At 36.7% G+C, this 15080-nt stretch overlaps 3 protein-coding genes across 3 annotated transcripts; 1 reads left to right on the top strand and 2 right to left on the bottom strand.

The window, feature by feature from the left end:
* Positions 1 to 463: 463 nt before the first annotated feature.
* On the bottom strand, positions 464 to 4200 carry LOC140005205 (protein MIS12 homolog). Its single transcript, XM_072045767.1, has 7 exons — positions 3901 to 4200; positions 3747 to 3804; positions 3525 to 3644; positions 2669 to 2764; positions 2436 to 2574; positions 785 to 922; positions 464 to 686 (listed from the first exon to the last, which is right to left on the bottom strand). Exons 1-7 carry the CDS (start codon positions 4020 to 4022, stop codon positions 625 to 627), a joined length of 735 nt encoding a protein of 244 aa, XP_071901868.1. The 5' UTR covers positions 4023 to 4200; the 3' UTR covers positions 464 to 624.
* A 656-nt stretch (positions 4201 to 4856) lies between these two features.
* LOC113739730 (plant cysteine oxidase 3) lies at positions 4857 to 8466 on the top strand. The gene is made up of 5 exons (XM_027267039.2): positions 4857 to 5070; positions 5881 to 6032; positions 6889 to 7051; positions 7767 to 7967; positions 8096 to 8466. The coding sequence occupies exons 1-5, from the start codon at positions 4902 to 4904 to the stop codon at positions 8221 to 8223; spliced, it is 813 nt and encodes a 270-aa protein (XP_027122840.1). The 5' UTR covers positions 4857 to 4901; the 3' UTR covers positions 8224 to 8466.
* A 428-nt stretch (positions 8467 to 8894) lies between these two features.
* Positions 8895 to 12114, bottom strand: LOC140005204 (enolase 1, chloroplastic-like). Its single transcript, XM_072045766.1, has 7 exons — positions 11553 to 12114; positions 10984 to 11291; positions 10688 to 10842; positions 10290 to 10607; positions 9640 to 9786; positions 9501 to 9551; positions 8895 to 9319 (listed from the first exon to the last, which is right to left on the bottom strand). The coding sequence occupies exons 1-7, from the start codon at positions 11978 to 11980 to the stop codon at positions 9254 to 9256; spliced, it is 1473 nt and encodes a 490-aa protein (XP_071901867.1). The 5' UTR covers positions 11981 to 12114; the 3' UTR covers positions 8895 to 9253.
* Positions 12115 to 15080: the final 2966 nt, after the last annotated feature.

Genomic DNA, 15080 nt, shown 5'->3' with positions numbered 1-15080 from the left:
AGCAAGAATGTGAAAATATGATCCTGTAACCAAACTGCACTTTGCTTGCAGCTATCTGAAGTTGTAGGACTGCAATGGTTACTGTAACTGTGCTTGCTGCTTGCAGCCATCTGGAGTTGTAGGAGTGCAATTTATGATCGCTTCTTCCTCCTTGTATCTAAGTTCATTGCAAAATAATTCGGAGGTATTGGCTGAACCTAGAAAAGGCTGGCACTTATTGAGTGAGCTGTGTACTACCATACGCTAAGCAATTTAGACAGTTGATAAGTTATGTTTCCACCGAGAAAGAGCAGAATAAACAGATATTAATTATGCTGAAAGATACAGTAGAATCACTATCATTCCCTTGCATTGAATTGCCTACAATCAACTAATGAGTCACAGCCTTCTGGGCAATCCAAAGTCAATTTACATGGACGATTGGCATGGGTAGCAAAAACATTCATAACATGTCAAACGAAACTTATATGAGAAATGACGAGATTAAAGTTTTAATACTGTTCAAGATCATCTATCTCGTACATTGCATGAGCAATAAAAACTGAAAACGAGAATTTTACAATTACTACAGCAGTATCATAGCATTTGTTTACAGGAATGGGAATGAAGTCACTAGGCAGAAATTCACCCAGTGTTCATGTCGTCCAAAAGTTCTTGCAGTTCTTCAATTTTAGCATTGAAAAGCCCTATTAATAACAAGCAGCAGTAGACCATAAATATAGGGAATTAATTTGACAAAATAAGAGTGCAAGAACTGAAACTTGATAAACCGCTTATTGCTCACCAAAGCGACGATTAACTTTGGAGATGTCTCCATTCAGCATGTGAATCCTCTCTGCTCTACCATGTTCAATGTCCTCAAATCTACTGCTTCTCAGCTTGTCCACCTTTGCATGGAATTCTGAAGAATATTTAATCAACTCTGCAAGACAGGATAACATTTCTCAAAATGCAGCTTACCTTCCACAGTCATATCCATAATCATCTGAAAGGTTTGCAGCTATTAAGGAAACCACAGACTGCTACTATTTAGATTCTGTAGATTTATGATGAAAAGACTGGAGTAATTGCAATATTCTGGAAGACAGTGGACACACCAATCAGCAGAACTTCAAGACAAACATAAAGCCAAAGTATGTGAAGTTTTAAGGTTTAAGTCGCTTTTACTTTCTAACACTCCACTTGTTATGATTTAATAGGTGGACATTCGTACAGTCCACACCAATGCTTGGAAATACATTGCACCCAGCAATCAGCAGAACTTGAAGTCAATCATAACGCTGAAGGATGAAATTTTAAAGGCTTCAGTGGAAGGATACTTTGCATCAATCCATCTGTTATGATTCAATTGGTGGGTAGTTGTACAGGTACTGGTAGGAAAGCCAAGAATAATATTCTATCAAAATGCAGTAAATTAAACAAGACGATAAGCGTAATCAAAACGAGGGAAAGCACGAATGAAAATGCCAAAACTATCCATCTCTAAAGTTACCATCCATCTCCATCAACATCAAGAGTGATGCATCTTCAGACTCAGTTAGGTAAGCCAGGTACAAGCCCAACTGTTATTCCAGACAAATCTAATACAAGCTAACGAAAAAAAAAATACAAATGATATAGCTAAACTTACCACTAGAGCAAACTTCCTCCCAGTATGAATCTTAAATCCTAAAGAATGCATGGCATTTGAAAGGTAATCCCTCGGGTAAGTTGAATCTGGCAAGCTCTCTCTCGTTCGACCTCCATCTACATCTGTTTCTCTCTTACCCACCTGTCCCCTCCACCCATGTCTCAGTGTGTAAGTGTCCATTTCATCGTACCAAAGTAATAGCCCATTTTTCACAAAGATTAGTTACGGCCTCTATAATATCACCTCCTTCCTACTCAAGCTCCAGTTCTGGTATACAAGATTGTTAATTTTAGTTCTAAGCCTGGTTTAAATCATCAATAGTCCTATACTAAGAAGTATGCAAGCAACTACAGATATCTCTTTTCAACTGAAAAATGATATGAACATCAACTTATCACTAAACAACACTTCTTCAGTGGAAGTAGACAAATAATGACATTACATGCATCTGTCCGCCAGATAAGTGCATCTACTGGGCTTCTTTGACATTTATTATATCTATTAGCAATATAATCACTCTAAAATCACCTTCTACTTTGCTAATACACCACTGATAGTTGCACAACTCTCTTCTTCCAATTTCTAGTCTCACCAGGTGTGTTTATCCACAACTCAGTACCTTGAAGAAATCTTGGAACCATATCAGAGAGGTAAACAGTCACTATGTTATAAATTTGACTTCATAAACAATTAGAACAGTACCAGAGTTTCCTTAGATATATTACAGCATAATGTCCTAGAGCACCATAATTAGAAATACTTGCAAAAAATAGTGTTGCATACAAATATAGATCAAATGAAGCACCTTTCAACATATCATCCATAGAGTGTTTCTCATATAGCTGTAATGCTTCATGGATAGAAGCAGCAGAGCTATTGATTAAGTCTGATTGCCTCTCTAATGATTGGATCTCACTGTTAAGCTGAGCAGACTCTTTACCAACCTGGATAAATATGTTAACAGGAAAAGGCAGCACAGACAAAATCCTTAATTCAATAAAAGCATATACAGACTTAAAGAGCACAAAGGCTACGTACCAAAATGAGCTTGTCTCTCAGAGAATCTAACTGCTTGTCCAATTCTGAATCATCAACAGTGTCGAGGTCCATTGAAGTGTCATTAGATGAGCCATTCTAGAAGCAAGTTCATAAAGAATAGTCAGCTTTTGAGTTCAGATTACTAACAGAATTATGTTCAGAAATAACATCTTAAATGAAGATATTTCAAGTTCATTGTGACGAACAGGATAGAGTATCATTTCTTTGATGAACTAAAATAAAGAATAATAATAATGATGATGAAAAAAGGTTTCAACTATTCCATCAAATCCTAAAAAGTGACAGTAGGTCTCGTTATTTTGCAAGTGAGGTGCGTCCATGGAGTACCAAATGGACTTACTCATTATCATTATTTGTTTTTACTTTGTCAAAATCACAAAGAGTAATACTCAAACACTGAAAACTTAAACTTTTTTCAAGTTATTTCAGTCATGAGCTGAACTGCTTATGGGAAGACTCTCACTATCAATTCAATCTTTATCATGTTCATTCCACAGAAAGAAGTCATAAAGTTAACATTTTTTTATGCCCCTACATGGAGACACACCAATTTAAGAGGCTATCTACTGTTTAAAAAAGTAGGCATTTTGAAGGCCTAATTACAAACAAGACACGGTTTTGAGCTCATTTATGATAACACCATATGAAGTTAATGTATACAAAAAGGATATTTTGTTTAGCTGCACCGTTTACAATAATAAGCTCAAAACTTTGCCTTCTTTTAGAACTGAACCTTTCAAAGGGCACCGTTTTCACCAATTTTCACTTCAAAAAGCGCAGTCAACAGAGAAAACAAATTGACTCAAAAAAGAAGAATTATTTCAGAGAAACTTACAGCTTTGGGCAAGGAAAATCCTTCTGGAACAACAAAACAATGGCGTATACAGTACTTCTCCCACATACTCAACCTTTTATCCAAACTGGACTGAATTATGTTCCTTATACTGGCCACACCCTATCAATCTCACCAAAAATTAGCAAAATCAATCGCACTACAGCAAAACTCTACCCAAGTCCAATACCTACCAAAACAAAAAAAAATTGAACTTTCATTCACCTTAGTCAAATCATCCGATCGATCCGTACCGTCGGTTTTCAAAACCGCTGATGCTTGCCTGAATTCCACCCCAAGAGGTTACGGAAAAGATGATCATTTTTGAAATTAAGCAGTGGATGATTAATGTATAGAAGAAGGGCAAAGCGATAATTACTGGTTGAAGAAAGTGAAGGCTTCGTCCACTAAATCGTCGACGCAATTGAGGACTTCGTTGATGAACAGCTGCGGATTCAGATTCAGTGATTCGAAAATTGCTTCGCTTTCGCTGCCTTCCATTTTTTGTAAAACTTTTTCTGCAATTTTTCCGACTGACGAAAATGATAGAGGCGGAGGAAAACTTTTTAGGTGCAGAGAAATTGAAATGAGGGATTTTTTTCTTCTTTTCTAGGATTATCTTCTTGTTTTGCCATTTCGATTTTCCCGCCAAATCACCACTCGTGATTCCCTGAAAACTGAAACTCGAGAGTACTGTTCAGTGTTCACTAGTTAAGTTCCATCCGAAACGACACCGGTTCGAATGGAAGTGCAGCACCGACGAATTTAACAGAATAAATTGTCCAGTGGTCATTAAACTTTTAAAATTATCGAGTTTTGATTACTGAATTATTAAAAATTTAATTTTAATTATTAAACTATCTAAAATTTAAATTTCAAATTAATTTATCAGATTTAATCTTTAACTTTACATTTTCTTCTTATCTTATAAATCATGCAAGCATTCAAACATATCATATTTAATGATTAAATTTGATAAAACGATTCGAAATTTAAATCCTAGATAATTCAATAATCAAAATTAAATTTTTAATAATTCAATGATGGTAACAATTAAGACATTATTGCAGACAATGTCTTAAAAAGAGATTAGTGGACACAAATTTTTTACTACCGCTCACTGTGAGAGGGTAGAATTGCCTAATAAGAGAAAATGTAGGAGAGATGGAGAAGTAATTTTTATTTTATAGGAGTACAAAAATGTTTTTCCCCAGTTTTGCTGCCATCACGTGACTTGTTGACTCGTTCTTGTCCGGTAGTTTAATTAATTTTAGTTTTCAGATTGACCCCAAAACCTTTAAAGTATCTCAAACTGCATCTGATAAAATCTAATGGGGTGTGTTTTTATTCTCCGGACCAGAAGCCCATGCCCTCCTCAGAATGTGCCTGCATCGAAGGCTCTTCAATATGACGAAGAAGACCTCTTCCTCTTCTTCTTCCTCCTCCTCCTCAATTCAAGCCTTGTATGACCTCTGTAAAAGGACTTTTACGTCCTCAGGAAACCTCCCACCTTCTTCTAAAGCAACACAAAATCTCTGCTCTTTACTAGGTACTTCTTCTTCATACTCTCCTTTTCTGTGCTTTGTGATTTGTTTAATAGGAAACTGTGACCGGTTTATATTTTGTGATTTATTGGTAAAATAGAATTATTTGTACCAATGGGTTTTCGCTATTTTGCCGTTTTCAGCTAGGACTTTGGATCCTTGAGTATATCTGTAATAATTAAATGAAGGGATAAATCTGGATGCCTGAGGTGATGCTAAGCAGAAGTTATTAAATTCTTTTCTATTTACTGTGAAAAGCTTATATTTATATGAAAGGAAAAGTTGGTTGGTATAATTGAGTAATTTTTCCGCATGGAGTAAAAGGGTGTAGAAGAAAGTGAAGTGTAACGTAAAAGAAAACAAAAATAATAGTATTAATAATCTTTTAGCAACATTAGGAGTTGGGATATGGTTGTTGTCGTTGATGTGCATAGAGTGTGAATTCGGCGGCTGATTATGGTAAAGATTGTGTCTTTGAAATGTGGGATGATATTTTTTTGAGCAATGTAGATGAAGTTTAAGCTCTTAATGTTGCCATGTTGCAAATGAATAGAGATTTTGATACATGGTATTTTTCTATCGACCATAGTGGAAGCCAGTGGCATTCACTTTATTACGATTTGCAATCGATTTCCTTCAATTTTCATCAAACCAAATGCAAACACATAATTTAGTTACAATTTCAATTTATAGCTGTAAATAGGGCCTGAAAGTCACCTGGAATTGGAGTGCTCAACTTAGAGGGGGTTGTTTATTTTAGTTGAATTATTCAGGTACTATTTTGTCCTTGTGCTGATCTTGTCATCTACTTGTAGATACAATTGGTCCAGCGGATGTTGGTCTCAGAGACGAAAACCAAGAGGATGATCGAGGTCATGGTCTTCTTGGACTTAATTTATTTAATAGGGTAGATCGTTGGGCTCAACCAATAACTTATGTGGATATACATGAGGGAGATAGTTTTACGGTAAGATTACTTAGTTCTTTCTTTGTGCTTGTTACAATTGGTTGCATTTAGTACTGGAATGAGTTTCCAACATAGGACCTCCAATGTTGCATATACTTTACTCTTTTCTGTTGTCTTCTTCTTCTAAGCCATAGCTCGCCAAATTGTTCAACGATGGGAAGCAAAAATAGGTTTTTCACATTGTTTGGTTGGCATCAACATGGCATAGGCATTAGTTTTTCACTATGACTTCTCTCTCTCCATTTAGTGCCAATTTGAGATGGCTAAATGATGCTTCTTTCAGCAGGCCCAAATTCCTAGTCTGTTCTGTCCTATGGCTTCAAACAACTGATTAACCCGATACAATTCTGTGCTTATTAACCACAGCATGCCAGAAGATGTGCCCTACCAGAATTTACTTCTCCCAAAATTTAAATTGTTCTAGGGGACAGTAAGTTAGCAGTATACTTCTGATGAAAGAGACAAACTACTATTCTGAACTTCTGGTGAATGTATTCTGCTGTGTCAGCGGGTGATTAGTGTGTACCTACTGTGTAATAGTTAAGTACTTAGCTGATAAGAGATCATGTTAGTTATAGTTGCTCTGGGGTATTACTCTTTCCTGCGCTTGTTTGATGCAATTTTTGCATTTTTGCCTCAACCACAAATAGGATTTCTTACTGGTGCTCATATTCAGATGATCTGCCTATTTACTTTTTGATTAATCCCATTACCCAATTTTGTGCATTGAATTTCGTTTTCCACTTACCCAGGGAGATTTGTAGGTTTACACCTGTTCAATGCATCTTGCATTCTTCTCTTTGTAGGTGCAAGAACTAGTTCAGGTTGATGATCAAGTTGATGATGTTTAATGCAGATGTGTGTATTCTGTTTCCCCACTTCCTCAGTTATTCCACTTCATGACCACCCTGGGATGACTGTCTTCAGCAAAGTACTCTATGGTTCCCTGCATGTTAAGGCATATGACTGGGTGGAGCCTGCCCTGGTCCAGAAAGGCAAGCAAGCAGGTCATCCAACAGGTGTAATTCTATACCAGTGCCAAATTGATTATCAAGATTATCAAAGAAGGATTACTTACGGTTTTTGATAGTTTGTCACAATCCAATTCATTCATTGTTCATTCTCTTGCAAGTTAAATTTTTCAATAAGGATTTCCCAATTACACACAAGCCTTTGGTATCATCTGGCATGAAATGAAAGAAAGAAAGAAAGTTTAAGTTACAGAAGCACCCTTGAGGACTTTTTGCACCTAAAGTTCTTGCCGTGCCTTATATTGTACACTTAGTCTGTCTGAATATAAATGTGTTTGAACCTACAGATTTTGAGCAAATGAAAAGAGTGTGTTTCGAGTTTTTAGACAAAAAAACTCTTTGAAGTTAGAAGTGACAAAGTTTGTGATAGTTGAAAATACACATGTAAATAGTCATTTGGAGGAGTTCCAGAAATGGAATTTTCCAACCCACAGAGTTTCTGCAAAGTAAATGGAACAACTTTGTCTTCTTGAAACATTAATTTGCTTCTTTTGAGGTGGGGTGAATTAATTCCTAATGATTGAGCGTCTTTCTCTTTAACATGTCCATTATTGGCAAGATGAAAAATGCCTGTCAATTGGCAAATTTAACTGCCAAGTCAATATGATGCCTCATGGTTGCATGTGCTGTTTATTTGTAAAATGCTGCTCCTTTAATTATTTTCTTTCTATAGCATTTTGGTTAAAGTATCCTTGTTTGGCAGTGAGATTGGCTAAGTTGGCAGTTGATAAAGTTCTGACAGCACCTTGTAGTACATCTGTCTTATACCCAAAGAGTGGAGGCAATCTGCATTGTTTTACTGCAGTCACTCCTTGTGCAGTGCTCGACATTCTTGCACCTCCTTACTTGGAAGCAGCTGGCAGAAAATGTACTTACTACCATGATTATCCTTATTCCACCTTCTGTAAGTTCTTCAACTCTGATGCTAATGAGGCATGTATAGTAACTCTGCTTATTATTGTATTAAGTGGTTGCATAGCTACCACACATAGGGCCATAATAATATTAAGTATTGTTGGAATTTTTTTGCAGCCGCAGATGGAGATGAGGTACAGAATGGAAAAGAAGAGGATTACGCATGGCTTGCCGAAATTAATACACCAGATGATCTGTACATGCGCTCGGGAACATACACTGGTCCAGCTATTCAAACAGAGTAGTAGTTTAGCAAATATCGTATGGCATTGTTTAGGGTTGAATTGTGGAAGCCGTTCCTCCTGCTGTTAGTTGCATCTTTTACTCCCTATATGTTTTGTTATGTGTTTGAATAATTCCTCAAGCCAATGTTGCCACCCTAAGTCAGTATCAATGTACAGGAGAGCCCCCAATCAGTTGTATCAACGTGCCACTATATGTGACTTTTTCTAAATCCATACAGTGCATAGTGCATCCATTTAGTTTGATGATGGTTTAGTCCTCATCAGTTTCTCTAGGTTCCATTGGACCTCCGCTCCCATGTAGGTTAGAATAAAAGTAGAAGTAAATTATGCTAAATTAGCTGTTAACGACTGATAAAAATTAGAAAAAATAATAAAAAAAAAAAGAATAGGTCAAATTATTCTTTCCATGTTGAGCATAGTCTAATGAACACGTCTAAGAGTATGCAGAATGCATTTTCCTAGATGTGGTAGTACTACTTGTTCGCCTGAGCCTTATCTGAAATTTATGGTTTCAAGTGATCTGTCTTTGTAACCTGCACCGTAATTTTAATTTGGATGATATTTAGGGTAAGAAGCAAGCATCTAGAGTTTGATCATACATGCAGGCTTCATATTTTGCACTGTGTGATCCTTAAAGCATGCACAAGGGGAAATGCTGAGCAAATCAAGACTAAAAAACTAAAGTTACTAAGCAAAATTGAGGTTGTACAATTTACCAAAATTCAAAGCAGAGGTACAAATGTATACACCAACGGGCGCTTCGCCTGGGGTAATAAAAGAGTTGTCCATCTCATAGGCCACAATACAAACACTTTTATTTATTTCATTCATGATATTAACCTAGGTGGACAATCAGACAATTTCTAAATCCTCCTAATCCTCCAACTTGTCGCATCACATCAGAAGCCGTTCAGTATACCAAAAAGGCCTCCAGCCATCATCTTTGAATCGTCAATTATGGGATGCTCAGCATCAGTCATCCGTTCTTAAGCTAAAAAATAATCAAATAAAGCTGAAATTTGCTGTCTTCTCAAGGTGATCTGAAAGCTTCACCAGCATAGCGAACATTTCCAAGCTCCTCTTCAATGCGAAGAAGCTGCAAGTAACCAAATTAAGAAGACAAAATTGTTAAGCACCAAGTAGAGAATGATAGAAGAATGGAAGAACCAGACAAAACAAAACCAAGATGTGATTATGCCATTTTTCCTTTAACGCCACCCTCAGGCCAAATGCATCCAATGGAAACAAAAAGGAAAGGGGAAAAAAAAAATTCTGACCTGATTATACTTGGCCAACCGTTCACTTCGGCAGGGTGCTCCTGTCTTGATCTAGACGACAAAAGATGCAATTGTTAGTGAAAAATTTAGAGTAGAAGAACATGCATTTCCCATGACAAAGAATCGTCAGTATAAATACCTGTCGGCTGGCCAGACCCACAGATAAATCTGCAATAAAGTTATCTTCGGTTTCACCACTACGATGACTAACCATAACACCCCACCCAGCAGTTTTTGCGTCGAGGGCTGCTTGGATTGATTCGGTTACTGAACCAATTTGGTTAACCTGAACATTTGAGAACAGAAATAAGTTCTTCCTCACTAGGTAAGCATCAAGAAGTAACCAACCCATGACCCAAACATGAGAACTGCTTCACGTCATAAATCATATAGGAACCAAAGCATCTATCACAATTTTCTATCCAACAAAAAAAAAATGCAAGTTTGAAACTAGAAAGCAGATCTAAACATGGAAATTCAAACATGACCTAAATTATAGTTTGAGCTGGAGTTACAACAGGATTGCACAATATGCAAGAGATACATGAAAGTTTTCTAAAATTCACCATAAGCACATCAAAATAAATAGCTGTCTCTTCAACTTCTCATTCCACAAATCAAATACAATTACTTGACAAACGTTTTGAAGGCCAAATAGTAAGCAAGGACCACATATGAGATGCCCAAACTCAAGAAAATAGGTTAGCTTATGAACATCAACAATAAAGGGTGCAGTAAATAGATACATTACACAAACACAACTGAGGCCCTGATAGAGAAAGCACTTACCTTTAGTAGCAAAGCATTACAGGCCTTCTTCTGAATTGCTTCAGCTATTCTTTTGGGATTAGTGACCAACAAGTCATCACCAACTAGTTGTATGTCAACTGAGGACTGCAAAGAAGCCCATGATTTCCAGTCATCCTGATCAAAAGGGTCTTCAATGGATACAATAGGGAAATCTTTTACAAACTCCTTGTAGAGTTCACAGAGGCTCTGGTCTGTGAGCACATGAGCACCATCATTTGGTTGTTTCTTAAAATTGAGATCATATTTCCCATCTTTTGTAAGGAATTCTGAAGCAGCCACATCCATCCCAATCTTAATCTGTGCCAACCACATCCACAAGTGGTATTAGATAGGCTATATAAGAATAATGAAGGACAAATCTATCGAGACCATCCTACCTTCCCTGTGTAACCAGCCTTTTCAATTGCATCCATGAGCAGTACCAGTCCCTCCCTATTGTCCTGCACATTGGGAGCAAATCCCCCCTCATCTCCAACGTTGCACGCATCTTGTCCATATTTTGCTTTTATGATTCCCTTCAGAGTGTGATAAACTGAATTTGAACAGGGTAGAGAAATCAATTAGTGCTCTCATTCACGTAGATTTGCAAAACCCAAAGTTGGATTTTTCTTTTTTTTTATCTAGGTCTTTTTTTTTCAATCAGGGACGGTTTCAAGAAGGCTAGTTTGCTAACCTTCACTACCCATACGAAGAGCCTCAGCAAATGAAGTAGCTCCAACAGGTAGTATCATAAATTCCTGCATGGCCAAATTGTTACCAGCATGACTACCTCCATTAATCACATTAAATGCTGGGACTGGCATTACAAGCTCTTTTGTCCCCGACAATTCCTGAATGTGCTTATACAATGCAATTCCCTTCGCACCTGCACCAGCTCTACACACACTAAGAGACACTCCCAGGATTGCATTAGCCCCAAGTTTTGATTTGTTTGTCGTTCCATCAATTTCCAGCATTATTGCATCAACATCAGCCTGATTCCTTCATTTAGAAAAAGATCCACTGTTCACTCAATTGCATAGCTCAAAGCCATAAACATACAGAAGAAAGGCAGCATAGATTTTTATTCTGAACAGCTGATCATATGAACCCAAATTACACCATAATTCAAGATTCATTCTTTGTCAATCCTTCATTAAATTCCAAACTTTGTCACCACATACATATCAATCAAAAAGCAAAAAATCCCACAAATAAATCATCATTAAAAAAAACCCAGAAAAGAAAGGAAAAAAAAAGTACCTGACATCAACACCAACGAGCTGGGGACCCAATATATCATTAATGTTTTTGACAGCATTAAGGACCCCTTTACCCCCATAGACACTTTTGTCACCGTCTCTAAGCTCCAAGGCTTCATAGATCCCAGTAGAGGCCCCACTTGGGACAGCCGATCTGTACAGCTGACCATCAGCGCCGTCGGTTACAAGATCAACCTCCACCGTCGGATTGCCTCTGCTGTCTATGATCTGCCTAGCCTTCACTGATTTTACCTTCGCAGAGGCTTTTGATACGGTGGCTGCCGCTGGAGCAGTGGCTATGGAGCTCCGAACAACACTGTTGGGTCGGGTGTGAACTTTCCGGGTGGCGGGGAGCGTAAAAAGGGGCGTTTGGGAGGTGGGTTTGGTGGAAAAGAATGGTTTTGAGAGCGGAGTCGGAGCCAAGGCCATGTCTGGTTTGTCTTGGAATGGAAATGGGAGTGAAAATGATCAGTAGTAGGTCGTGGGTGGGTGGGATTTTGTGGGTATTATATAAAAACTAAAAAGGGAAGGTTGGTGGGGGGGTTTATAGAAAAGTCCGCCAAGGAGGCGAAGAATTCAAGAAAGCAAGGGCCTTCTTTTGTGAGTGTACCGTGTACTGTGTGTTGGGTGAATGGGTTGGTGGCGGTTGGAGCATTGGAGAGGGGACGTTAGGCAGGCAGGAGGAAGACCGGGGGAAGAGAGGGTTTAGGCGCTCAAGTGTAAATTAAGTAGGGCCCGTGAACTATTTTCTTGAAAATGTGGGACCTGCAAGGGGAGGGCATTATTAGATTTTTTTTTTTTTTTTAAACCTGCAAAAAAAAATATTAAGATGGATGATCATGGGAGGTTTAATGTATGATATGATTATTGATCTCAATTTGGATTTCAATATTAAATTAAATCGAACCGTACGGGATAGTTTCCAGCAATTCGTTAATGAAATTAGCTTTTTATCGGAAAAAAAAAAAGTTGTCTTTGAACCCGAAAAAAAAAAAATTTTACATTAGGTGTCTCTCATCAACAGGTCTTAGTTCAAGGTGCATTTTGTATAATTTTATGTTAGTGTTCATTCCACTGATTGTGGGTTTAGTAATTGTAATCGATTTGTATTAGTCCTATCATTAAACGGGTTAGTTATGAATTTATTGGGTAAAAAACAAAGGGGCAATGATTGAAGTAAACTACTAAAAACCGAATACAATTGAGAAGTTAAATTGAGATCAAGCCAGGATATATGTTTCACCAAATTTATTTGGTCTGAGAAAAAAAAAAGGTTAAACCAATTTTTCTGTAATACTAATTTTAGGCCCTCAAGAGAATATTCATACAAGCAATATACTGTAGGTTTTCCATTCCCTGAATACAAAAAAAGGTTGAAGTGAGCTTTAGGCCTTGCTTGGATTGCTTGTTTCCGTCGGAAAATATTGTCATTTTCCGTGATCACATTTCTCTATCACCTTTTTCCCTTACATATATCAAATCGCTACAGTAATTTTTCCATGAAAAATGACGAAAAATGCAATCCAAACACAACCTAAGGTTGATCAAGCAGTGAGTAATTCGATACTAGAATTGAATAAAGTGGACATAGATTTGAAAACAGAGACTAACTAAAAGCTTTGGATGAGCCATGCTTTCCAAACTCAAATCACTTTTATAAAAGAACTAATCAAAAATATTAATCAATAACTCTCAAAACACCTAATTGGCTATCATGATACGAACAAAGAAGACTTCTCAGTTCGTTAATTGTGGTCCAAGATTATGTCGCAGCTAACATTAGAGCTAATATTCTGAAGAAATTGGGAACGGTGAGTTTATGATTTTCTCCCCGAAAAAGCAGTGAAAGAAAACAAGTACATCCAGTTATCTTGTTGAACGAATGCAAATGAGTCGAGTTCAATCAAACAATACATGAGTTTACTCGATCAATGTTTGAAGCGTTGACTGAATTCGAGTTGCTTGACAAACTCGAGATTAAGCGCACTATGTGAAACTCGAAAACTCATCGAATTTCACACACGCATCGAATTTCAGCATATTTCAAAACTTGTTCTCTTCGTGCAGTAAGTCAAACAATTTTAATACTTACTAGTGGGTGAGATGCACCAAATGTGTGTGCACATTTTGGGGAGGGGGGGGGGATAAATAATGAAAAACACATAGAATAATAAATTAGTTGGAGGATAATGAAAGGTATTAATTACGGAGTATTGTGATTGTCTCGTTTATTAATTGAAGTTGGTAATAAGACTTCTGATAAATATAATAGAAGTGAATCAGCATAGTGGCAGCAGATATGTACATGTTATGCAAGTAAATACATGGAGAGTACGGAGCACGAGATGGTTATATAATACTTTATCGTGTAAAGGCAAAATTAGAATAAAAATGATACAAAACCCATGGTCGAGACTTTATATATAGATACATAGACAGATGCTTTGTTTCCGTTCAAAACAAGACGTAGCTGGCTAATGTTTTCTAATACTTAGGAAAAATCAAAAGAGTAAATCTTATATACACTAACCAAATCATGTATATATACTATCATCGTTGAATTCTATAAATAGTTGTTTTGGTTAGAACTTAAATGCTAGGAGCGTATAACTTTCCCACCGTTAAAGTTAAAAACAAATTTGAGAGTAGCAAATGATCAGGACATGGGACTTGGCTCTCAAGACCAGACCTAAATAGTTTCCTGGTGGGGCTCAGAATTCAGAAGGCAACTAATCCAAAAATCAAGCATTTGTTTAATTTGATCCTTTTTTTTTTGTCGGACACGATAGAATTATACTATTATATCGGAGAAGACTGAACCACCAACAATCCAAATAGATGTCTATGCATCCGCTGATGACATTTCCAGCAAAACCTCGACTTTTAGAATATAGGCAAAGAGATTTTGATTTCTTGACCTACATCTAAACGAGGTTTAAAATTCTCCAGATGGCCAACTACCCTAATAATTGATTTTAATTTGGTCAATCTATCCAAATGCTCTGTTTTTAAACTCGGATCGGACCGGCTGATTCGACCGATCAACCGGGAATCGGCCAGTTGGCCGGTCCGAATTAATTCTAAAAATTGGAAAATAAAAAATTCAGTCAAATCAGGTCAAAACCCGGTTTTGATCCGGTTTGACCGGAAAAATGAACCCGATCTCTTTTTTTTTTTCTCTCTTTTTTTGAAAGGTCAAAATATTTTTAATATGATGTTTTGATCCTTAAGTTGTTAAAAATTATTAACATACCTCAAATATTTCATACTTTATAAATGTTGTCTTAAAATTTGGTGTTATTTTTCAATTAAGTTCATAATTTTAATTCTAAACTTGTTAATGCTTATTAAATAATATAAATTGCTACTTGATTGCTCTAATTTATTTGTATTTTCTTATTAAATATATTTGAAACATCAAATATATATAAAATATACCTTTATTAATATTAACATGTTATTAAGTATTTTACATATAATATTTTAATTTTTAAATAAATTTTATTTATGACGTCATCCGATTCAACCC

Source organism: Coffea arabica, chromosome 4c (genome assembly GCF_036785885.1).
Source record: "Coffea arabica cultivar ET-39 chromosome 4c, Coffea Arabica ET-39 HiFi, whole genome shotgun sequence".
Classification (NCBI taxonomy): Eukaryota; Viridiplantae; Streptophyta; class Magnoliopsida; order Gentianales; family Rubiaceae; genus Coffea; species Coffea arabica.
The sequence above is the reverse complement of the archived record's forward strand: the minus strand, read 5'-3'. Positions and strand labels throughout refer to the sequence as shown.

Coding starts and splice junctions, on each gene's coding strand:
- LOC140005205 (XM_072045767.1), bottom strand. CDS start 4,022: ATGGAAGGCAGCGAAAGCGAAGCAATTTTCGAATCACTGAATCTGAAT. Junction 3,805..3,900: donor GCCTTCACTTTCTTCAACCA/GTAATTATCGCT, acceptor GGTGGAATTCAG/GCAAGCATCAGCGGTTTTGA. Junction 687..784: donor CAAAGTTAATCGTCGCTTTG/GTGAGCAATAAG, acceptor TGTTATTAATAG/GGCTTTTCAATGCTAAAATT.
- LOC113739730 (XM_027267039.2), top strand. CDS start 4,902: ATGTGCCTGCATCGAAGGCTCTTCAATATGACGAAGAAGACCTCTTCC. Junction 6,033..6,888: donor ATGAGGGAGATAGTTTTACG/GTAAGATTACTT, acceptor TGTTTAATGCAG/ATGTGTGTATTCTGTTTCCC. Junction 7,968..8,095: donor TTATCCTTATTCCACCTTCT/GTAAGTTCTTCA, acceptor ATTTTTTTGCAG/CCGCAGATGGAGATGAGGTA.
- LOC140005204 (XM_072045766.1), bottom strand. CDS start 11,980: ATGGCCTTGGCTCCGACTCCGCTCTCAAAACCATTCTTTTCCACCAAA. Junction 10,608..10,687: donor AGGCTGGTTACACAGGGAAG/GTAGGATGGTCT, acceptor TGGTTGGCACAG/ATTAAGATTGGGATGGATGT. Junction 9,787..10,289: donor GTAATGCTTTGCTACTAAAG/GTAAGTGCTTTC, acceptor TCAAATGTTCAG/GTTAACCAAATTGGTTCAGT.